Source organism: Notamacropus eugenii, chromosome 1 (assembly GCF_028372415.1).
Source record: "Notamacropus eugenii isolate mMacEug1 chromosome 1, mMacEug1.pri_v2, whole genome shotgun sequence".
NCBI classification, from domain to species: Eukaryota; Metazoa; Chordata; class Mammalia; order Diprotodontia; family Macropodidae; genus Notamacropus; species Notamacropus eugenii.
In genome coordinates this window covers 577,488,926-577,514,607 of record NC_092872.1, presented here as the reverse complement: position 1 = coordinate 577,514,607, position 25,682 = coordinate 577,488,926, and the positions used below count along the sequence as shown (strand labels likewise).

Genomic DNA, 25,682 nt, shown 5'->3' with positions numbered 1-25,682 from the left:
GAGAGAGAGAGAGAGAGAGAGAGAGAGAGAGAGAGAGAATGCAAAAAGAGAAAAAGAAAAGCATAGCACAGAGTCCAACCTGAAATCTAAAACCTTCATGAGGATTTGATCTGCACTAGGAACAGGTTCAGTTCTCTGTTCTGTCTTCAAAGAATGTGTAGTGCAAAGAGCAGAGAATTTATAGTTCTGAGAGGAGGTTGGGCAGGGACCCTTCATTGTTCAATCCATGGGCTTCAGAGGGAAGGGAAGGGAAGGGATCTACCCAGTGTACCCCAAGTTGGACCCTCCTGGCTTAGAGTGAATGTCAGTAGTAACAGTTTCTCTTCCAAACAACAACCCTGAAGCTCCTGTCCCTCCCAGTGTGCTTTATCTATTTTTTCTTTTCTATTAAAGAGTCCATCCCCCTGACTACTTTTTAAAGAGGCCTGTTCACTGAATGGGCATTACCTCACTTTAAGTGAGTACCTGAAAAGTCCTTAGCCTAAAAGGCCAAGGTTTCCCATTGAATCCTGGACTGTCTCCAGTTATTCTGATGAATATCAGGTCACTGGATTCAGATGGCTCTGGAGGAGAAGTGAGGCTGGTGACCTGCACAGCCCTTCCTCACTCAAAACAAAGTCAAGTGCAAGTCGTGTCATCATTTCTCTGATGGCATGTTCCTCTTTGAAAACGAAGGACAAACACAGCAACAACCACAATAGTGGATGTTCCCTTTTCTCTTCTCTTTACATTACCTACTGTGGCAATAATATTCATTTGACTTTAACAATCACCCCAAGTTTATCTCTCTAGTTCTGCTCTTTTCTCTCAGTCTTCAAATTCACATCTCTAATTGCACAAGAGATATTTTCACCTGGATGTCCCACTGGCAATTCAGACTCAGCATGTCTTGAGTTTGAACCTCACCTATTTATCTCCCTAAACCTCTTTCTTCTAACCTTCCTTTATTTTTCTATCTATGATATCACTATCCACCTAGTCTTGGTGTTATTTTTTAAATCTTTCCTCTCCTTTACCTGTATCCAGTCATCCAGGTCCTTTCAGTCCTAACCCTGATAAAATTTCCTTCACATCTGTTCCCTTCTCTCTATTCCTATTATTACCATCTTGCTAGAAGCCCATATTACCACCTGCTTGAACCATTGCAATAATCTCTTGACAAACCTTCTAAACTATATTCTCTCCCCATGTCAATCAATTATTCATAATTCTATCAAATTAATTCCCCTTTTGAATAGTTTTGGTTATATCAACACTCAAAAGTTTCCAGTAGTTCCCTATCATATACCAAATGAAATTCAAATTCCTTTGCCTGGTATTCAAGGCCCTCCACAATCTGATACCACCCTACCTTTCCAGTTATATCTCTACTATTCTCTTCCCTGAATTCTGTAACTACAACTAAATTGGTTTAATCACTGTCACCTTGAATACTCCCTATAGTTTTCTACTTTTGGAGCTTTGCTAACATTTTCCCCAGTACACAAAATTCCCTCCACTGCTTTCACCTATTGAAATTCTAACTCTTCTTTAAAATTCAATTCAAATGCCATCTCTTTCAAGAAGCCTTTCTTGATTTCCTTCTACCCCTACTCAGTAATCAACAATGACCTAACATTAACTCAACTTGGGCTTCACATAATACTTTTTTTACACCTCTCGAAACTACTTATTGTATATTCTTTCATGTTACAGGTATTTGTGTATGTGTCATAATCCCTTATTAGACTTTAAGCCCTGTGTCTTTTTAAGATTTTGCTTCTCCCTCAGTGCCCAGCAAAATTTTCCGAACAGTAGTTTTTTAGTAAATTGCTGCTTAGATGAGCTACATAAAATACTACAGCTAGAAGTCACCCAAGAGATCATCAACATGGTGGGCAAAGCACTCGATCAAGAATCAGAGGATTTGGCTCAAATCTTCTGACACTGCCTGTATGACTTTGGAAAGCTTCATCACCTAACCTTCCTGTCCTCATTTTCCTCATCTGTCAAATGTGGGGTCACATAGATTAACTAGTGATAGAACTGGGACAAGAATTCAGGTCTTCTGCTGCCCAGCCTATCCATCTTTCTCTCACACTATTCTGCCAGAAGTAGGGTTGGGCTGGAGCCAGTTTATACTGGCTTGCAAAGGCCAATTGTTAAATTTTCAGTGTGAGAGCATTTGTACCTTAGAAGTCATCAAATACCATAAATCAGGGTTTGATTTATTGTTTGATTATTTGTCTAGACTTAGAAAGTGATGGAGAAAATGTTAATAAAGCAGATTAAACTTCTAAAGCTTGTCATGTGTGCATTTTTCTCCCTGAGGGCCAGTGGTTAAACATTTCTCAACACACCCCTGGTCAGAAGCCACGTGATTGCCAAATTAAAATGAAACTGAATCGCATCTGAAAAAGGAGGCTGCTGTGCACCATCAAGTCTCTCAGTTCAAGTCAGGGAGCACAAGATTACACTTACCCTTCTTCAGGATTTTCCTGCACTCCAGACTTATGGGAGGAGCATTTGGTCTTGATAAAGCATTGGAAAGGACCTCTACTATGCAGCGGGTCACCTAGAGAAAGAGATAATTTCATTAGCAGAATCTTAATAGTTCAGTCTAGGGCACTGCCTAAAAAAAGCATCTAAGGGGGCAAGTCAATGTGTTACACACCTGTGAAATCTACAAGTCACATAAAATTACAGAAGTTACACCTAGGAAAAAAAATCTAGTGATTCTTATAGCATTAATACAGATTTATAATCAGGATTTATTTCTAAAACATATATTCTAAAATGTCAATACAATTTTGCTTCATGTTAGGACAAAGATGAAACACCACAAAACTTAATACCACATAACGAAATTTTGATACTGATAGGAAAATAAATAAGTATATGAATCTAAAAGAGAAATACATATGGATGTTGATATTTAAGATAATTGGCAAATATTTATTAAGTGCCTATTATGTACAACTGTACTAAGAACTGTGGGAATTAAGAAATGCAAGTTGCCGAACCTGCCTTTAAGGAGAAAAGAAACAATAGAGATAATTATGTATGTGCGCTGATAATTTATGCAGATTTAGGGTCAACTGAACAAGAATTTTTATTTTACTTGCATAAAATCTAGTGGGTATAGTAGAAAAGATAACTGGATAAAGAAGAATTAAGTAGACCACCTGTCTTCTGAGACATCGAATCATAGAATATAGATTTTCGAGTTGGAAGAGACGTTGAAGACTATCCAATACAACACACTCATTTTAAAGTTGATGAAACCAGGTTTCAAGCAAAGTTAAGTGACTTGCTCAGGGTCATATGACTATTAAGTGGAAGATTCAAGACTAGAACTCAGGTCTTCTGAGTCAGGCTCACTTCTTTTCTATTATACTAAGAAGCTTCCACCAATTCAAAATAGCAAATGCCAAGAGCCAAATTAAAGACATAAATAATAAACATAATTAGAATTCAGAAGAAAAAGAACTATTTAGGTCCAGGCACCTGGGCAGGTAAAACATCCTGGGAAAAATAAAACTTGATCTAGATCTTGAATGAGTAAGCACTTCAATAGGTGAAAGAATAGGGAAATAAAGAAATATTTTTCTGAGCTTCTCAAGATGGGTACCATTTACTTCTTTTGTGTCTCCCATAGTCCCTAGCATAATACCAAGTACAAATTAGGCTTTCAAAAGTAGGGGGAGAGTGGTATGTATGTGGAAGTGACGGAGGTGCAAAAAGAGAAAAGTGTCAAAGAAACAGAAAAATAGAAGACAGCAGAAGACAATTCAGAAGGGGACAAAGACAAGCAGGGAAGTGTTGATGCTACCCTGTTAGATATATACTTTTTCAAAAAAAGTGATGTGGGTATAATAGAGATTCCTGGTTTTATATACTATCCTTTTTTCCCCTCCTATTCCTCTCTTTATATACAGATGTTCATGTTTGCTGATACTTGTCAAGGTCACAATTAAAAAAATTATTTTTGGGGGGGAAAGAAGCATATGTGACCTTGACTATATTTAAAAGTATTTAGTTCAAAGTATGCCAGAAGGAAATTATTATGCAAGATTGGGACCTCCTTTGTTGTCCAATATTGGGCCACTGCCCTACTGGGGGAGCACAGGAGAAGCAGGTGCCTGTATCCCCACATCCTGAAACTTTGATTCTGATTCTAAAAGACCCAAGACCTCCAGGTGGCAAAGGGAGTTTGTCTGAAACTTAGGGCTCTAGTGTAAGGGGATCTGCAATGCCTGTCTTGATACCCTCTGGCTGCTTGTTCCATACTTCTCCAATTCCTTGGTATTTATTCTGTTTGTAGTTGTATATGCACCATGTTTTCTTCTCTGATAGAATGTAGCTCCTTGAGAGCAGAGACTTTCATTTTGTGTTTTTTTCTCTAATACCCAGCACAGTATCTAGTACACAGTAGGCACTTAATGGCTGTTTGTTGGTTGATTGATTCAAAGGATCAGGTTTTTGTAGCAAACTTTGAAAGCTCACTTTCTTTAACCATAGGAAATTTCACAGCTGAAACTAGCAAATGGTTTTGGCATCACATTGATGCTGGGGTTGGAGGAAGGATAGAGGGGAAGAGATAAAATACCACCATTTAAGAAAAAAAAAATTGAAGAGACAAAACTAGGCCTAGGAGGTGGATACTTTGGGGAGGTGAAGGGGAAGAGGGGAATTCTAGAATTAAGCTTTCACCTATGATTTCAACTCACCATCTCTTCTGTGTGGTCTCCTTTATCCACTGGCATGCAACTGACAGCTTTAGAAGAGGGTAGAGAAAGAGTTGAAGGTTTTATGAATGAATTAAAAAAAAACACAACAAAACTAAAATATGTGAATCAAAATTCACAATATGTGCATTTCTCCATGAGACAATTACCATCACTAACACTTCTATATCACTTTAAAGATTGCTAGGTGATTTCCCACCCTACAACCTTGTGTTACAGGTAATGCCCCCATTTTATAAGTGATAAAACTGAGGCTCAGGGAAGTCATATGATTTGTCCACAGTCACAAAGCTAAGTAAGTGTTGGAATTATGACTCAAATCTAAGGCTCATGACTATATTTGTTGTTGAGTTCATCCTTTCATTTTCAAAGAGGACCATGACATTGGAGAAATGATGACATGACTTGCACTTGACTTTGTTTTGAGTGAGGGAGGGCTGTGCAAGGTCACCAGCCTCACTTTCTCCTGCTGAGTCATCTGGATCCAGTGACCAGATATTCATCAGAATGATTGGAGACAGTCCAGTATTCAATGGGAGTCCAGGATTCAATGGGAGACCTTGGCCTTTTAGGCTAAGGCCTTTTCAGGCACTCATTTAAAGTGAGGTAATGCCCATTCAGTGAACAGGCCTCTTTAAAAAAGTAGTCAGGGGGATGGACTCTTTAATAGAAAAGAAAAAATAGATAAAGCACACTGGGAGGGACAGGAGCTTCAGGGTTGTTGTTTGGAAGAGAAACTGTTACTACTGACATTCACTCTAAGCCAGGAGGGTCCAACTTGAGGTACACTGGGTAGATCCCTTCCCTTCCCTTCCCTCTGAAGCCCATGGATTGAACAATGAAGGGTCCCTGCCCAACCTCCTCTCAGAACTATAAATTCTCTGCTCTTTGCACTACACATTCTTTGAAGACAGAACAGAGAACTGAACCTGTTCCTAGTGTAGATCAAATCCTCATGAAGGTTTTAGATTTCAGGTTGGATTCTGTGCTATGCTTTTCTTTTTCTCTTTTTGCATTCTCTCTCTCTCTCTCTCTCTCTCTCTCTCTCTCTCTCTCTCTCTCTCTCTCTCTCTCTCTCTCTCTCTCTCTTCCCCCCCTTCCTCCCTCCCTCGCTCCAACCCTCTCCCTACAGCCCTTCCTAACAGCAGTTAGGAGAGTTACTGGTGCTCAAGTCTACAGTAGAGCAGGAGCAAAGCCAAGCAAGTTTTGAAAATGCCACTCATTTGCAGTGAAAATTGTCCATGTGTGGTATTGTCCACTGGAGGCTTTCTGCTTTTACTGTGAAACCCAACTGTGCTTTGTAGCATGCATTGTTATCATAGGGGCCAAAATCTAATTGAACAGGTAGGCAGAAATTGGGGAGGGGAACTGGAGGAGAGGTATCTCTAGTAGCTGCTGCTAAAAAACAAGGCATGAGGTTTATATAGTAATATTAACCTATAATCTTTCTTTTTTTCCTCCTCATTCTCACCACAAGGCAAAAGTTTGGGTTCCTCTCTTCCTCCCACCACTACTTTAAAAAAGTTTATTAGGCAGTTCTTTCACTATTTGCTTCATCAAAGCTATGCTTGATATTCATTTTAACTTAGTTTTACCTGTATGGGAATGGAAAAGAGAGAATGAAGGAAAAGAGACATGGTAGGAAATGCCTCAGATCCCATACCCACTGGTTGGCAGGCCTACTCACTTATAGATGACCCTGAGGGCTAAACTGTCTTAAGGAGTGAGGAAAAGCCCATTGAGCCCACTATATCTAGTTGACATGATCATGATTTCCATTCCAATCAGAGAGGCCATTTTGTCATTTTCCCTGATGCCATTGTGAATACCATCCTGACCCCCAATACTTTCTGTGTCTTGGTCAGTACACAGTATCTAGATCAGTACTACCACTGCTGCTGGAAAAAGTACGTCTGCCATCTGCCCTATGAGACAGACAATTCATGATCCCTATGATTCTATAAACCCAAACTCCCTTCCCGACCATCATTTCTCTACATGTGTTTTCCTTCCCTATTAGCATGCAAGCTACTTGAGGACAGGGATCAGTTTTTTTAAACTATATTTTTAATTTATGAAATAACACAAGCCCTTCCTTCGCATAGCAGAAAAAAAAGATACACATGAAACTGCAAATCCATTATATACAACTTGCTATTCCTTTTATGCATATATATAAATACATATATATTTAAGTTATCATGTAATTTTTTCCTTCCCCTCCTCACTGACCCCCAGTCCTAGATATAGCCACCATTAGACACAAATATGTAAAATCATTCTATATATATATATATATATATATATATATATATATATATATGTACACATATACATATATATATATATATACTTCTATTTATCAGTTCTTTCTTTATTTTTTATATTTGTAGTTTAGTACATAGAAAAGTTCCTGGCACATAGTGAGTATTTAATAAATGCATTTTAATTCATTGACCTGCAAAGGACATTCCCCTCCCCCCATTTTATGTACAGCAGCTAAGACCCAAGGAAGGTAAATGATAGAAAATGTTATTTTTCAATGACTAAGCCAGAAGCAGAACACACAATTTAAGAGTTCCAATTCCCTCCTCTGTTTGGCCCATTGTTCTATCCATTATACAAGGCTGAAAATCTTATGGCACCACTGTTTTGATTCCTGAGGAGCCAGTAAGTTCTGCCCAAGAAAAGAACAAGAAATTCTCAGCAGAGGGGAGAGTGAAGTGTGAAGAACTCCCTGCAATCTCCAAAGGATGCGGGTAGTGAGTTATGACCTACTTCATGATTTCATGAGCTTTATGACTCATAGACCTCAAGGAGGAGTTGAGATGCTCAGAGATTTTTTTTTTTTGAGGGAGGAGGGCAACTGGTAATTAGTTTCTTAATTATCTGCAAATCTGCTCTATGCCAGTCAAGCCAGCTCCTATAATGTTGGGTAGGTTCTTTGAGAAATTTATCTTGCAGAAAAGAGAAGTCAACAATTCCATTTTATGTAGTTGCCAAAAGGCAGATATATTAATGTTAATAACCTGAATCTGACTCAGGCAATTTTATATCTAGATTGCAGTGCTCTGCACATGTTGATACATAGATCGGGTTGGCAGAACTGGTTTTTTTTTGCTTTCCTGAGTCCGTGGGTGATTCATTATGGAATCATTTGTCTGAAAGACTGCCAGGAATTTGGGAAAAAAATATTTTCATATGAATGTGAATAAAATAGTTTCACATTTCCTGGAGTACCACACTTATAAAAATAACACATTCTGATTTATATCATACTTTTTTGTGAAATGTCATTTTCTCCACTTAGACTATATACTCTTTGAGAACACGAATTGCTTTGCTACTTACTTCCTATGTGACCTTGGGCAAATTAATTAACTTCTCAGGGTCTCATTTTTCTTATCTGTAAAATAAGGGAGTTGAACTAGATTACTTCCAAGGTCCCTGCAAACTCTACATCTATGATTCTACAACTGGATTTTATTTCATCTTTGTACTCTGGTACTCATTCACTTCCAAATAGGAAGTGATTAATAAATTTTTGTTGAATTGGGGCAGCTAGGGTGAGGCTATGGATAGAGTGCTGGACTTGGAGTCAGGAAGACTCATCTTCCTGAGTTTGAATCTGGCCTCATATACTTGATAGTTGTGTGGTCCTGGGCAAGCCATTTAGCCATATTTACCTCAGTTTCCTTATCTGTAAATTGAGCTGGAGAAAGAAATGCAAATCACTCCTGTATTTGCTAATGATGACCCAAATGGGGACATGAAGAGTTGCACATGACTAAAATGGCTGAACAACAAACACATGTGTGTATGTACATGTGTGTACACATACATATGTGTATATGTATGTGTATTTAGCACACACACAAACATATATACATATTTTTTTATTGTGTGACCCCTGGCAAGTCACTTAAACTGTTAGGTAAGTTGGCTTTGTCAACATTATCATCCTGTTGGGATATCTAGGAAAACAAACCAAACTTGGAGCCACAAAGCTGCCTAAAGGTGTTAGTATAAATATTAATCAGATATGTTGAATGGCAAATCAGTGTATATGTATCACAACATGTACACATATGTATGCATAATTTTTCTTCTGTCCTCCTACTCCAGAAATAGCTAAAACATATTTCCAAATTGCCATACTCTCAAGTTATCATACTACATCTCTACTTTCTCAGCCAAACTCCTAAAACACAAAAGCTGTCTACACTTAGTGTCTCCACTTCCTCTTGGCTCCTCCTTCAACCCCTTGAAATCTAATTTCCAGGTTCAGCATTCAGCTGACATTGCTCTCTCCAAAGTTTTCAATGAGTTCAGTCTTCATCCTTCTTGACTTCTCTACTGCATCTGACATTACTGACCACCTTTTTGGATATTATTTCCTCTCTGGAGTTTTCATGACAACAACCTTACCTGGTCTTCTTCCTGCCTGCCTGGCTACTTCTTTACCCTCTCCTTTGATCAGTCTTCCATCCTTTCTCTATAGTTTTTCTCAGAAGTATCATCATCTTTAGCAGCCATGGGTTCAATTATCATCTCTATGTAAATGATTCACAGATCAATAAATTCAGTCCCAGTCTCTCACCTGAGCTCCAGTCATTAATCATCATGTAATTTCAAAATGGATGTTCTGGAGACATCTCCAAACTGATGTGTATAAAACAGAGCTCATGTTCTCCCCCACAATCACTCCTCTTCCAAACCTCTATTTTTGTCAAAGACACCACCATTCTTTCAGTCTCCTAGATTAATAACCATTTTATCCTTGATTCCTCACTTGCTTTCATCTATATATCCAATTAGTTGCCAGTTTTTGCTTTTTCTACCTCTACATCATTTCTTGCATTTTATTCCTTTTTTTCTACTATATATCCATCACTTTGATTCAAGCCTTCATCATGCCTCATCTGGATTATTGCAGCAACCTTCCCTACTGACATTCTTTCTCCTCACCAATACACCATCCACATAGCTGCCAAAGTGGTTTTTCTTAAGCTCAGATATGCCATGTCATTTTCCTACTCAATAACTTGCAGTTGTCTTAAGAACCAAACATTATAAATCGCTCCGTTTAGCTTTTAAGCTTTTCACAAACTGACCCCAGCCTGTTAGCTTCATTGTATATATCTTCCCCTCTCACATGCTGTGATCCAGCCAAACTGGCCCTCTCCCTGCTCCTTACATGTGGTACTCCATTTCTGGTCACTGTATTTTTTGCACTGGCTATCCCTCATGTCTGGGATACATTCACTTTTCACCTCACCCTCATAAAATCCCTGGCCCTTCAGGATTCAGCCTTAGCATCACCTTCTACATGAAACCTTTTCTGATCCCTCCAACTGTTATTTCTATTTTATTCGGGATTTGCTTCTTATCTCCCCTGTTAGAATGTATGCTCTTTGATAACAGAAGTGGCTTCATCCTTTTTATTTGTATCCCCAGCGTCTAGCACAGTGCCTAGCACATTGGTTTAACCAATGCTTGTTGATGGATTGATGGTGACAATTTTTTTAAGGCAATAAAATTTCAATCTCCATTTAAGCCTGAATTTTAAATGTTGCTATCGTAAAGAAATGACTCAAGGCATTCCAGTTTGCCTGTCACTTTGTACAGTGTCAGGCACATAGTAAACCCTTAAGCAAGCGCTTTTTGACTGACTCTGCAAAGCTCCTTAGTCCTTTATAGTTTACATTTTTTACTTTGTCCTTTTAAAGCCCCTTTCACTAGAGAATTTCAAAGCATTTATATATAGCCTCTACGTGGTAAAATCACCACAGTCCTCCCAGAATTCCATGTTGCAGACAGAAAAGCTCAGACAGAGTAGTATATAACGAGTGGTTCTAGGTCACACAGTAATAGGAGAAAGACAGAACAAAACTCAAGTGTTTAAAAACACTTAATACTAACCAGTAAAACAGCAATAACAATCTTTTGGATGATTACTACCCTGTAAACTTTTTTTCAATCAATTGCTACCTTATCTTCATATGTAGTAGTATGATAGGTAGCGACATAGAAACAAAATACTACCACTTCCATTCACTTTCATCCTTTACACAATAGCCAAAGAAATTAAAGTTCTCTAGTTCAGTAACAAAAGGGTTACTTGGAATAGCAAAGTGCATGAAAATTTAAGCCAGGGAAGGAAATTTAGGCAAATTTACTAAATGCTCCAATTTCAATAAATTGGACCTTTATCTTCCTTGCTTCCATTTCTATGTAGTCTCTCTGGAGGGTGGTTCACCAGCTGTTTTAATTTCGTCCCAGGAAAGGCTATTTCCTAAGACTGTCCATGCTGTGTATCTGACTTTTCTCAGGTGAGAAATCTGTAAAATTCTTTGGAGTGAAGCTTCAAGGTGATTGCTCCTTTAATGAAATATAAAGTTATCTATTAAAATCTAGCTAGAACTAACCTGCCCCCAACTCTGCTTTTTTTTTAAAGTATTCTATTTTTTACATAAAACTGTAAAATACTCAGCACCCAGTGTTACTGAATTGCTTTTATTAACCACTATAGGTGCCAAAGTAATAATATACAATATGTTCAGATGGGTGATAATGTATTCTTTTTCATAGCAACAAACTGCAGCTTGATATTAATTTTTCAGTTGCTAATTTTGCAGAACAATTCACTTCTATGGGATTAAGGCTCCCATCTTTCCATTTGATCCTTTGTAATTAGACCAAAAGCTCTATGCTTATGAAAATAAGCACATCAGTTCTGCCTGCGAAAATAAATCCAAAGCTTCTTTCTTTGGGGTGACATGCTAATTGTTATTGGCTTGCATCTACTAATAACATCTGTGACATCAAACAAATGATTTTTGAGTCCCATAAGGTATCCCCTTTCATGTTATGCCAGCGCTTTTAATTAGTTAACTTTTGCATAAAGCAAGACTCACAAAACTTCTAAGAAGGGAAAACTAAATGATCAAATTGTAAATCAAATAAGCAGATGGCAAATTAACTTTTGAGCTGTGCATAAAAGGAATTTCTTATGACTCAAAACTGGGATCTACCATCATAAATGTTCACAACCTCACTTTAGTCTTGGTTGCAGGATGAAAATACTGAAGTCAAATGAAAATCAAAGTATTATTTTATCTATGTTGTTGATAGTGACAAATATAATGTGCCTACCCCATGACCAGTTATTTTTAACGAAGAAGTCACTGGAACAACACTGATCATTATGTGAATTTATGAAGTCTCCTTTATAGGACATCTCATCAACAAAGTCATGACTAGATGGCCTTTTCAGGTTCCTCTCAGCCCTGTAATTGTGAACTCCAAATTACACATTTCCATTTTAGATGTAGGAAAATATGAAGTTTTGTTGAAGTATTTTCATGGATAAGAAAATTGTTATGATTATTTTGTGATTAAATAATAAAATTTTAAAACAGTCTTCATAAATGTCATAAATTTGTGTTTGTTGTCCAAGGCAGGATATATACAAGGACTTTATTTAGTCTTTGAGCCTATATCAATTCTTAAAAACATTTTGACCACAAAAGACTCTAAATTATTCATTTTATCTCCTTCAATCACACAGCAATGCCTATTGCTGAATAGAAATATATTTGCTTAAACTATCTCCTAAGGATTATGTAAATAAAAATCTTCTGAAGATACATAATCTGCAACATAACAGATTTTCCCTTGACTCTAATTTGTGCCTAAATTTTGAACTTAGTAGGTGACAGTCATATATAAAACTATAGATCCATTGACAGTAAGACTATCCAAGTGGTAAGAAATTTTTTCTGTCTACTCTCATGAATTTACTAGCATAGGTGGTAAATTAATTCCCCCTACAAATGCAGATCAACAAATGTTCAGCACTTATATCCTTAGAGAATTGCTTGAGGACACTGAGAAGTTTTATATTGTTCTTTAAATGCTTTATATTAATGCATAAGTGCTTTGGATTTGCAAAGTAACTTGTATAGCTTATGCAATCAGAGTCACACAGTTGGTAAATGTCAGAGGCAGGAATATAAGCCAGGTCATTCTATCTCTGAGGATATTAGCCCTTTAGTCACTGTGACTTACTGACTCTGGGTAAAAGATTAACATACTATAATTTCAGCAGCAAATTATAGTTCAACAAACATTTATTAAATGACCACTACAAGCAAGGTAAGGGATCAAAACAACTCATAGTAAGGGGGAAAATTAAAAAGAAACTTGAAATCTGACAGATGGTGTAGTTCTTAAGTAAAAATGGTGGATTTTGAAAATAGGTTTTATTCATTTCTACATCATAAAAAGGGAGGAATATAATAAGCTCACCTGAAGAGATTTATACCCATTCAAAAATTTTAGAGATCTCAGAAAGGGTATTTTTTTTTTCTGAGACAATAATTTTGAAAGATAAACTACTAAGTGTGAAGCACACAGACAGACACAGAAACTGCCAGATACTTATCATCTTCAGCTTCATTTCCAAAACTGATATAAGAACTCTTTATAGGATTTAATCTTTATTTTTTTTCCATTGTCTTCACCTACTTGGTTCTTCTTCCCTCCCCCAAGGATGTGAAATTGAAAGAAATACCCATAGGAATTTCTATTATTAGCTAACCAAAACTGATTACAGTGTGTTAGAAAACACCACCACAGTGAATGAAGTATATATACAGACAAATTGATTATACATATGTGTGCACACACACAAATGCATACATTCTGGGCACACATTTTACTATGTTTTATGTATTCATAGTAAAATACAAGAAGCAAAATACCAATTAGTACTGCACTGTTTATACTCACATATCTTTTTGAACATCTATCTTTGTCAGAACTCAGATAAACAATTTAAGATACTCTAGATTAAATTTATATCTAGATAGAGAGAAAGAGCCATAGATTTAAGTGCACACACACACACACACACACACACACACACACACACCAGATTTCTTTCACTCTTCCCCAACCCCCACCACCTTAACCCACATTAGGTGTTATTCTTTGGGGCAAAGGTTTTGGGGTAAAATCAAATTGCCATCCTTTTAATACTCTTTCTCACCCAACATGGGTAGTAGGAAAGTTAGATACTCCCCAGATTAGGCTAGGAAGACCCCCAAACTTCCCCAGAACTGAAGCAGGAAGGAGAAACAAGGGAAAAGCAAGAAGGTTGTACAAGAATTACCAAAGCGACACTGGAGAATAGAAGCAGCCCCAAGAAAGAGGGAGAAAACTCTTCATGTATCCCAATCCTGTCCCTCAACCTGACACATCTTCTCCAATCCTCCCAGGATCAAACCCATGGCACTGCAGGGGAAGGATAGAAAGAAGTACAGAGGGACACAGCAGAATATAGCTCAAGACAGATAAAGAGCTATCCGAGGTGCTGAATTGATTCCCCAGCTCAACTCACCTCCTAGAGTCATGGCTCCCAGTAGACTAAGCAGTATTAAGGGCGGCATGGTCCTTGATCCCTGAGGACCAGCGACTTATACAAGCCAATTGTGGGGTAGTTAGTGGAGAAAGACCTGGAGAAGGGAAAAGGAGGTATTAGCTGAGCTCGGAGGCAACTGCAGCAGTAGGCGGCTCAGGAAAGAGCTGTTCTATTCACCACACCCTAGGTTCACCGAGAGGTGTAAAGAAGCAGCTGCTCTACCTCTATTTAAAGGGGGTGAATGGGGGCGGAAAGGCCAGGAGGGGGCAGAAAGCAAGAGCTGAGATTCAGCCGGGAGGCGGGGACCCCTAGCTCAGTCCTCCGGCGTCACGATGAGCCCAGGAAGAAGTGGCTGGGAGGAGGGGTGTAAAGGAGGGGGAGGGGGCGGAGAGACATACAGGAGGGAGAGGGAATCGCCGCAATGAGGCAGAAACTTCAGCCTGCCCAGATGCCTACTACCTAGGACTCAGGAACTGGAAGCTGAAGGAAAGACGGGGATAAATGGAGAAAGTTGGTCCGGATCTGACTCTGAAGGAAGGATCTATGCCCAGCCTACTTTCCTGTATTCCCCACCTCTACTCCTACCCTCAACTAGAATGACAAAGAGAAAAGACAATAGTCTCTTCACCTCTGGGTTTATGAGGTTGCCTCAGAATCTATGCATGTGCTTATACATATTAACTGTGTATAAATGCACGCACATATGGTTATAGTAGATGTATTTAGATGTCTGTGTATTAATCAATGTTTGCTTTGTGGTATGAACATGCTGCCAGGGAAGAAGAAAGAAGGAAGGGAATAGGGAAAGGAATTGAAGGAGACAAATAAAAGAAAGATTGTTTTTGAAAGAAAATCAAAGCCACCAATCCTAACCTTCCAAGATTATGGTGCCTGGGTTATATAAAGTCCTAGATGAATGACTACTAAAGAATAAAAGGAACCATGTTGTTACTGCAATCTGATATTCAATAAATACTGCAGAGCTAAAGGGAAAATCAGTTTCTGGCTAACAGTCACCCAAATGTGTAATCCTTGAATTTCTACTGTTCATAATGGAGATAGCTATTTTTCTCAACAAAGAAGAATATTCCTTATATTAAAATGTAGCCAAAATAATCCAGGCTTATCTTCTGTTTTATAATTGGGAAAAATTGTCTCTCTGCCATACAGCATAGAAAAATGAGGCAGCATTCTACAGTAGAGAGAGTATTGGCTCTTAAGTGAGAAGACTTAGGTTCATAATCCTACCTCTAATATTTACTGCCTAGGTGACCTTGGACCTTAGTTTCTTCACCCTTAAAATGAGGGAGATGGATTAGATAGCTTCTAAAGGCTACTCTAGGTCTGTGATGCTATGAAAGATATTCCCTTGGAAGAGATGAGAAATGTTCTCTTTTCTCACATTGATCATCTCAAACTAATTTCTCAGTGAAAAAATCACAATGTGATTCTACAAGTATGTGCCTTGCATCAGAAGGAAGGAATATTCCAGAGTCTTCATTTATAATGTAGATTTTAATAAACAGGCCATGGGTACATATTTGTGCCTTTAACTCAAGGTCTAATTTCAGGGATGGAAAATAAATATGTGAAATTGGAGAGAAGCATTTTTATTCCTGAGTTAATTGGAGTCTAATTATTTTCACAGAGGAGTAAATTTGCCCTTTTTGCTTGCCCTATAAAGTAAACCAAGTTACTTCACCTAGACCACTTCGACTATTTTAAATATTTTACTTAATATTAAGTGGTCCACTAAAAAAGATATATACTATAAATATAAAGCAGTGAAGATCAAAAAGGGATATTTTGAATAGGCTCTGTCCTTTCTTCCAGTTGTGATTTATATGAAGCTCTCCTATTGATGAAAGCTCATTAGAGTTATAACTGCTCCTTCAAAGTCATTGATTCACCTCACACAAACCTCTGAAATTTCAGTCTCCAAAAAAAGAGGACTGAATTTCTATTTCACCTTTTTCTGCCAATAAATTCCTCCTTATCCTTGCTGCCTCAAAATTCTGCATGCAATTAAAGTTCCCTCTGTCTTTCACCTGAATGACTGGGGTGCCAATTTCTTTCTTTTATTTTTCAGACTAGATTATGTGCCTAGTATATTCCTAAACTGATGACAAGACTATATTCATGGGGCAGGAGGCATTTAAAAGTGTTTTCAACTGAGCATTTTAAATTCCGAAACATTTACATGGATTTGTGAAAGACCCCAGGTCCTTCTCAATGATTTGGAGTTTGCATTCACAACACTGACCATTCTTTTTATGACAGTAGTTCAGACTGCAGATATTGCTGAAAAGAAAACATTAGGGAATACTAAAGAAAATAAAAAGGGGAAATTTAGATATCTTGCAGGTACATCCTAGTAGAGACAAAAAATTTTGCATTTTATTTCTGTGAGAACTGCTTTAGCCACAGGGAGGATATTTGTATTTTCCCTCGCCAGTCAGTAACACTCCCTATTGCAATTACTATCTTGAAAATGAACTGCTGGAAAATTCAGCATACCCGAAGCAGACAGAAATAGTATTCTATCACTTACCATGAAAAGGTTTTGCTCTCATACAAAGTATGTTTCCACTACTCTCACTAAAGCTGTAAAAGCCTGACATATTAAACAAGACATGTTAAACAAATCTGATGATAATCAAAATCCAATTCTCTTAAGCAAGTTATTACATGGATATTTTGGCTATGTAACTCAGTGATCAAATCTACTCTCCATTTAGACCATCCCAATCAACACTCCCCATGCAGTTTGGCACACTCAGTTTGTGAATCATAACACATCTGTTACTCCATGTATTTTGACACATTGATTAAAATTTATATTTCACCAGTGAAGCAGTAATTGTAATAACCTTTTTTTATGAACAAAGTTTTTTAATATTCCACCTGAATCCAAAATAGGCAGCCACTGGAAGGGTGTCTGAAAGGACAGATAGATTGACTTTCTTAAAATGAAATTTTGCACAATAATGGACAAAAGGGCACATCAGTAATGAAGGGGAGAAATATTGCCACTTTCGAGGTGAGATGAACAGGTTTAATGTCTGCGAGACAGATAGTGGTGCATCTGTCTTTGAGTTAATCCCTTGGAGGTACAATAATCTTCAATCAGTTGATGAGGGGGCTGACACTAGATACACACTTGGGTGTGATTACTTTGCTACTCAATTTTGCTCTGCTGTTTTGCTTTGCAGCTGGGGAAGATTAAATGGGAGTGAAGGGTATAATGGAAAATAATTGTGATATTAAAAACCCCAATGACATTTTAAAAAGAGGAATAACACTAATATTCTTAAGAACATAAGCTTCTGTATGTACCACTGTCTTTTCATATCATGTTAATTTTTAATATGTCTGTCCCCTCTACCCAATAAACCATCCTTTGTAACAAATATCTAAAAAAAAAAAAAAAGGAAGGAGGAAACAAAATGTGGTACAAGAAAACTAACGAATAATTGTCAGGCATTCTTTCCTCCCCCTTTCTTCTTCCCTCCCTTCCTTCATTAAAAAAATAGAATTATAGAATCATATAAGTATAATTAAGCAAAACAAATCTGTACATGGGTCATCCCTACAAGATGTTTCTTATTCTGCATAGTACTCAATCATCTCTCTGTCATGAGGCAGACAGTATTCTTCTTCATTAGTCATCTGGAATCATGACTGATTAGTTTTTAAACATTCTTAAGTATTTCAGAATTATTCATTTTTATAATGTTGATGTTAAACTATAAATTGTTTCGATCCTCTTCATTTCACTCTGCATCAGGACATATAAGTCTTTCTACATCTATTTGAAATTGTCTTCTAATTTCTTACAGCAAATTGTATTCTATTACATTCATATGCCACAATTTGTTTGGCAATTCATTTCCTAATTGATAGATACCCCCTTAGTTTCCAGTTTTTGATAAGACAAAAGAGCTATTATCAATATTTTTTTTTACAAATATGCCTTTTCCTCTTTCTATCATTTCTGTAAGATATAGGCCAAGCTTTTATAGCTGGCTCAAAGGGCTTTTACTATTTAGTAAATTTTCATACATAATTCCAAATTGCTTTCCAGAATGGTTGGATCCATTCACAACTCCACCAACAGTGTATCAATGTCCCTGTTTTCCCACAGCTGCTCTAATTTTTTTCCTTTGGTCTTCTTTATCAATCTGATGGGTGTAAATTGTAATCTCAGAAGCACTTTAGTTGGCATTTCTCTAATTATTGTGGTTTGAAGCATTTTCCCACACGACTATAGATGGGTTTCTTCTCTCGATAATTAACCTATTCGTATTAACTAAGGAAAGACTTATTCTTATAAATTTGAATTAACCTCATATATTTTGGAAATCACATTTTAATCAGGGAAACTTACTCTCTCTCACTAGCTATTTCCCTTCTAATCTTAACTGAAATGAAAATTTCCATTTTATCTTCTGTGATCATCTCTGTCCCTTGTTTGGTAACAAACACTTCCCCTACCAATGATTTTGAAAAGTAATTTCTTTCTTATTTCTCTAATTTATGTAGGTCCTATACCTATATGGAGCTTATGATGGTAGAGATGTTGTTCTAAACCTAATTTCTACCATACTGCTTATGTTCTCAAAATAATTTTTTTTAACCAAATACTGAATCCTTATGCCAGTAACTGGGGGCTTTGTATTTATCCAACACTAGGCTACTAGGTCAGTTTGTTGTTCCTCAGGCCAGTGGCTCTATTTTATTTAACCAGCACCAAATTCAATTACTGTTTTGTAGTATAGTTGGAGCTCTATAGTTGGAGATCTCCTCCCCCTTTAATTTTTTTTCTTTGAGATTCTTGAAGTTTTGTGTCTCTATATGAATGTTGTTATTATTTTTTTCTAGTTCTATAAAGTAATTATTTGGTAGTTTTATTAGTTTGGCATTGAATAAGTAAATTCATTTAGATAATATTGTAATTTTTGTTATATTAGCTCAGCCACTCAAGAGCAGTAAGTATTTGTCCAATATTTTCGGCTTATCTTTATTTCTGTAAATATTATTTTTAGTTTATTTATATAGCTTTTGTGTATATCTTGGTAGGCAGATTCCCAAGTATTTTATATGTTGTATAGTAATCTTAAGTAGAATTCCTCTCTTTATTCCTGCTGGGTTTTATTGGCATTATAGAGAAATTCTGGTGATTTGTGTGGACTTATATTTCACCCAGAAACTTTGCTGAAGTTATTGTTTCAATTAATTTTTAAGTTGAAGGGTTCTCTAAATATATCATAATATTATCTGCAAAAAGTGATAGTTTCCTCTTTACCTATGCTTATTCCCTCAATTTTTTCTCTTATTCCTACACTCAGCATTTCTAATACTATGTGAGCTTGAAGTGGTGACAATGGATATAATTATTTCACCCATGATCTTATTGAAAAGAATTCTAATTTATGCTTGTTACATATAATGCTGGTTCTCAGCTTTAGAAATACATTATTTATCATGTTAAGAAAAAATATGTTTATTCCTATGTTTCTAGTGTTCCCCCCCCCCCAAACATGGGTGCTATATTTTGTCAAAAGTTTTTCTCTTAATCTATTGATATAATCATGATTTCTGTCATTTTTGCTATTGGTGGTTGATTAAGTTTTATTATGTTAAGTTTATATTTTTCCTAATACTAAACTCTGCATTTCTGGCATAAGTTCAACCTAGTCATACTGTATAATCTTTGTATTATGCTGTTTTTGTCTCTTTGCTGATATTTTATTTAAATTTTTTGCATTATTACTCATTAGGGATATTGATCTACAGTTTACAAGATAGTATTTATGTTATCTGAGAAATTTGGCAGAATCTCTTCTTTAGCTACTTCTCCAATTTATGTAATATTTAAATTAACTGTTGTGAATCCATCTAGTCCTAATGTTTTTTTTTCTTTTGAAGTTTATTTTTGGCTTGTTCAATTTCTTGTTCTGAGATTGATTTAAATTCTCTATTACTTGTTCTGTTAATCTGGTTAATTTACATTTTGTAAATGTTCATTTATTCTGTTTAAGTTGATGTTTTTATTGGAACATAATTGGGCAAAACAGTTTTTAGTAATATTCTTTATTCCTTCATTTATTGTGATTTCTCCTTTTTTTATATTAGTTTTCCTCTTTGTTATTTTTAATCAAATTAGCTTATGGTTTATCTATTATAAAGATAGTTTCTAGTTTTATTTAGTAATTTGTTGTTGTTTTACTTTCAATTTTGTTAATCCCTTTTTTGATTTTCAGAATTTCTATTTTTCTATTTATTCAGGGGATTTCAATTTGTTGGCTTACTAGGTTTGTTTGGTTTTTTAAAAATCTGAATGACCAATGCATTGATCTGTTCTTTGTCTTTTTTGTTAATGAAAGTGGTTAGAAACATAAAATTTTCCTTAATGACTGCTTTGGATGCATCCCAAAAATTTTGGTAAAAAATTTTAGTTTCATTATTATCATTACTTTTAAAGAAATTATGTATAATTTCCATGATTTGTTCCTTGCATCACCAATTCTTAAAGATGAAGGTTTCTAGTTGCTAGTTTATTTTTAATACTTTTTAGTGGTCCTTTATTTTATATATATATTTTATTGTATTGTGGTTTGTAAAGGATGTGTTTAATAGTTCTGCTTTTTTGCATTTCTTTGAAGGTTTTAGTATTCTAATGCAGGGCTAATTTTTGCAAAGATGCCATGCACAACTGGGAAATTTATTGTCATTTCTCATAATATACTCATTTCTATGCCTATTCAATAATTACCAGAGATCTGACATATCTAATTTTTGTAAAAATTCTATGCAGAGACTGAATTCTAGGTCTCTCCCACTCGGACAAAATTGAGACTCTTTCCTTTCCCCGTACCCTTTCTTAATCCTGGCAATCTTTCCTTTGCTTGGACCTCCCATTTCTCGGAGCTTAAACCAAGTTAAGGCCCCTAGTTTGGTCCACCCTTGCCTTCATCTAGTACACTGAGATTACTCCTTTCTTTGGGGATGGCTCTTAATTGAAGCCCTTTCCTGCAGAGGGGAAGAGAGGTGAAAGAGAAATCTTTTCTTCTATCTAGGGCTAAGTTCTAGGTTGCCCCTCTTCTGATAGAATGGATCTAGTTGAGGCCTTTTCCTAGAGAAAAAAGGGTAGGGAGCATGATTTTTTATTTGAGGCCTTTTTCTTTCACTACCAGCTAAAACCCTATCCCCTTTATTATTCTAAAAGCACCTGGCAGCCTGCACTTCTTTCTGAACCTTTCTATTTTTGTTTACTTTCACTTTCACTCCTCAAGGCACCCAGGTCACTTCTATTGCTTTTGAGGAGGGTGAGGTTGTGTTTAATTCTGTTGTTGTTTGGTGGAGAAGATGTGCTCTACTATTTCCTTCTACTCCACCTTACTGGTCAGAATCCATACATCATTTATATGTTACGTACTTTTGCCCCAGAATCCAGTACAGAGTTATTTACCTTCACAGAACATGTGTTTGTGGTAAATATAGCTCTCATAGTCAGTAAAAGGGGAAGAAAAGCAGTAGTGTGGTATAATCTCAAAAATTACAGAATGATATCTGCTCAAATCCAGGGCAAACCATTCAAATCCAAGCAGTCTATGTTCCAACCACTGATTCTGAAGAGGCCAAAGGTGATAAGATCTATGAAGACCTACAGCATCTTCTAGAAATAATACCCTTAAAAGATGTCACTCACATTCATCATAGGGAATTGGAATGCTGAAGTGAAAGTAAAAGATAATTGGAATAATGGGCAAGTTTGGCCTTAGAGTGAAGCAGAGCCAAGACCAACAGAGTTTTGTCAAGATAACTTGTTGGTCATGGCAAACTCTTTTTCAAAGGTGACTTTTCACATGGACATAACCAGATGGTTAATATAGAAATCAGATTATATACATATACTTTGTAGCCTGAAAGAAACTATTTTCCCATTTACATTCATAACAGATTATTAAATTGGGATCCAGACTTTTCTCTTCAATTTCCTCATTAAGACCCAGCTCCTGTAAAAAGTCAGTCTCTGAAGGACAAGAGTGATTGAGGATTTATGGACCAAAAACGTATCGTGCATCACAACTACTCAGTGCTGATAGAGCCACATTGATTAGTGATAAGGACATGATCCTAGAGGATGGGTTGAACACTTCCATAGTGTTCTTAACAGACCATCATCAATCAATGCTGAGGCCACTGACTATTTACCCCAGGTTGAAGTCAATTCCTCCTTAGCTGAACTTCCAACTGAAAAAGAGGTTTTGAGGCCCTTGGGCTCCTTTCATGTGGCAAAGCACCTGGTGCTGATTCTATTCCAGCTGAGATTTACAAGTTAGGGGGGCATTGCTCATACAAAAGCTAACTAAAATTTTCCAGGTTATATGGCAAGAGGAGATTATCCCCCAGGAGTTCAAGGATGCCTCTGCTGTCCATCTCTATAAAGGTAAAGGGAATAGATTGTCCTGCGACAATCACATGGGGGATCTCTCTCTTAGTCATTGCTGGCAAAATTCTTACTAGAGTCCTTCCTAATAGGCTGATCCTTCACCTGGAAGATGGGCATATACCTGAGAGCCAGTATGGCTTCAGAAAGGGCCGAGGAACATTCGATATGGTATTTGCTACCTGACAACTCCAGGAGAAATGCCAAGAGCAGAACGGAGGTCTGTACACAACGTTTGTGGATCTGACCAAGGCCTTGGACACTGTTAGTCATGAGGGCTTATGGAAAATTATGTCAAAATTTGGTTGCCCGGAGAAGTTCATCAATATTGTACATCAATTTCATGATGGCATGTTTGCCTGGGTTCTGGATAATGGACAAAACTCTTGTGCCTTCCCAGTCCCCAATGGAGTGAAACAGGGCTGTGTGCTTGCTCCCATGCTTTTTAGCATGATGTTTTCAGCCATGTTGAATGCTTTCAATGCTTTCAATGAGGATGAACTCATCATGGTCAACTACTATAGTGATGGTAAGTTCTTCAATTTGAAAAGGCTAAGTTAAGACCAAAGTGGAGGGAGTGTTGGTGCATGATTTTCTGTTTGCAGATGATTGTGCACTTGCTATGGTTATGGCATAGCTTACCGAGAGGAGCAAGTCTTATGCCTGGCCAGCAGGTTGCTCGTCCTCCTGTGGAGCTCGTGAGTAAGAGAATGAGGCGGGAGAGCGGGTCAGTAAGCAACTCCAATTTATTCAAGCAAGCACTCTGATTATATAGTCTTTGCCAGCTAGCCCAGTGAACCATGGTAACACACATAAACAAACCTGAAACTATAGAAATGAACACAAGCTGGAACTATAGTGACAACAACAAACCAGGGATGGGGCCATCCCTTCCAGCGCCATCTTGTTCACCCTTCCCTGCTCCAGACTCAGTTTACCTGATGTCCATCAGTGTGGCGTCCCAGATGGTGTGGTGGTCAGCGTCCCTTACATGCACTCAATGCAGCCTCTGAAGCTGAGATGCAACAAAGTATGGATCAAGTCTCTGCTGCCTGTGCTAATTTTGGCCTAATAATTAACACCAAAAAAACACAGGTGCTCCATCAGCCACCACCACACCATCCATATGTGGAACCATCAATTACAACAAATGGAGAAGTTCTGAATGCTGTGAATAAGTTCATTTACCTTGGTAGTGTACTTTCCAGGGATGTACACATTGACAATGAGGTTGATGCACACATTGCCAGAACTAGATCAGTGTTTGGGAGGCTCTGAAGAAAAGTTTGGGAGAGAAGAGGTATTAGACTGACTACCAAACTGAAGGATTACAGGGTCATTGTGCTGACCTCATTGTTATATGCTTGTGAAACATGGACAGTCTACCAGTGCCATGCCAGGAAACTGAATTGTTTCCATTTGAACTATTTTAGGAAGATTCTGAGGATCACCTGGCAGGATAAGGTACCAGACACTGAAGTCCTTGCTCAAGCTGAACTGCCAAGTATTCAAACTATGCTTCAGAGAATACAACTCTGATGGGCTGGCCAATGCAAAATGTACACTTGCCAAAAACACTATTTTATAGAGAACTTGCATGGGGCAGGTGATCACATGGTGGCCAGAAGAAACGATACAAGGACACCCTCAAAGTCTCTCTCAAGAACTTTGAATTTCACTGTGCAACATGGGAGACACTGGCACAGGACCGCTCAGCATGGTGTGCCCACATAAGAAAAGGTGCTGTGCTCTTTGGCAAAGCAGAACTAAGACAGCACAAAGTAAACACAGGATGCGCAAATTTGGGATATCCACCCCAAATATTCATACGGATTATCTGCACCCAACCTGTGGTGGAGCCTCTCCAGCTCATATTGGTCTGATCAACCATAGTTGGACACACCGAAATTTCACTTTACGATGGTGATGTCATTTTGGTCCTCTTCTAAGAAAAAGGACAACAACCAACCCCTCCCCTCAAGAAATGTGCTCTTCAATCTTGGGCAGGACCCCACCCAATTAAAAGACCTAGCTTCTGTTTAGAGTATAAACAGAATCCAGTCGGGATGAGTTCTTAGCCTGGAAAAAGCAGCTCCATTGGAGTTTAGGGTGACCCAGCTCATGAAGGAGAAAAACAACCAAAATGATCTGGATGGAGATGGATTCCTCTGTCCAGATAGCCTGAGGTAACTGAGTCTCAAGATCAAGCCATATTCTCAGCAGAAGGAGCTGAAGACTTTTAGCCCAACTTCTCGCTAAATTTCCACCAATCAGGGTTAATTTTCACTTGTCAAGGGCATTCTCTTTTTTTAAAAAAAATATATAAAACTTTTAGGCTCTCCATGGGTTGTCTTTAGTTACTAAGAGAAACCACTGACCATCAATTTATTGATTGATTACTAATTTCCCAGAAACTCTATCTCTCAGGATTTTTCATCTATAACATAGCAAGGTGGAGAAGCTCTATGCAATCAATTAAAAAAAAAGACTATTTGGAACTGACTGTGGTTCACATCATGAGTTTCTTATTGCAGAATTCAAATTAACTTGAAGAAAGAAAGTAGGGAAAATCATCAGACCATGTAGGTATGACCTAAATAACATCCTTTATGAACATGAAGGGCAAGTGATAAATAGACTTAAGGATTTAGATTTGTGCTAGAGTGCCTGAAGAACTATGGAGAGAGGTTCACAATATCATCCAGGAGACAGCAACAAAAAAAAATTCCAAAGAAGAAGATCAAGAAAGCAAAACAGTTGTCTGATAAGGCTTTAAAAATAGCTAAGAAAAGAAGGAAAGCAAAATGGAAAGCAGAAAGGGAAAAACATACCCAATTAAATGCAGAATTCTAGAGAATAGCAAGGAGAAATAAGGTAAGGTCTTTTTTAAATAAGCAATGTAAAGAAATAGAAGAGATAGAACTGGAAAAATAAGAGATCTCTTCAAGAAAATTAGAAATATCAAAGGAATGTTTTATGCAAAAATTGGCACAATAAAAGAGAAAAATGATAGGGACTTAACAGGAAAAGAAGCAATTAAGAAGAAAATACCCAAAAGAACTATACAAAAAAGATCTTA

At 37.2% G+C, this 25,682-nt stretch overlaps 1 protein-coding gene across 2 annotated transcripts in view; it reads right to left on the bottom strand.

Annotated features, from left to right (window-relative positions):
* Positions 1–25,682, bottom strand: part of CHGB (chromogranin B) — a 191,186-nt gene that overhangs the window by 10,362 nt on the left and 155,142 nt on the right. The window contains exons 1-3 of one of the 2 annotated variants that reach the window (XM_072634417.1): positions 14,131–14,493; positions 4,710–4,756; positions 2,461–2,554 (exon numbers count right to left, since the gene is read on the bottom strand). In XM_072634417.1, the coding sequence (XP_072490518.1) occupies positions 2,461–2,554; positions 4,710–4,756; positions 14,131–14,179 (190 nt within the window). In that variant the 5' untranslated portion in view covers positions 14,180–14,493. Of the gene's footprint in view, positions 1–2,460; positions 2,555–4,709; positions 4,757–14,130; positions 14,494–25,682 lie in introns of those variants that run through there. The other variant, XM_072634416.1, reaches the window with a different exon arrangement.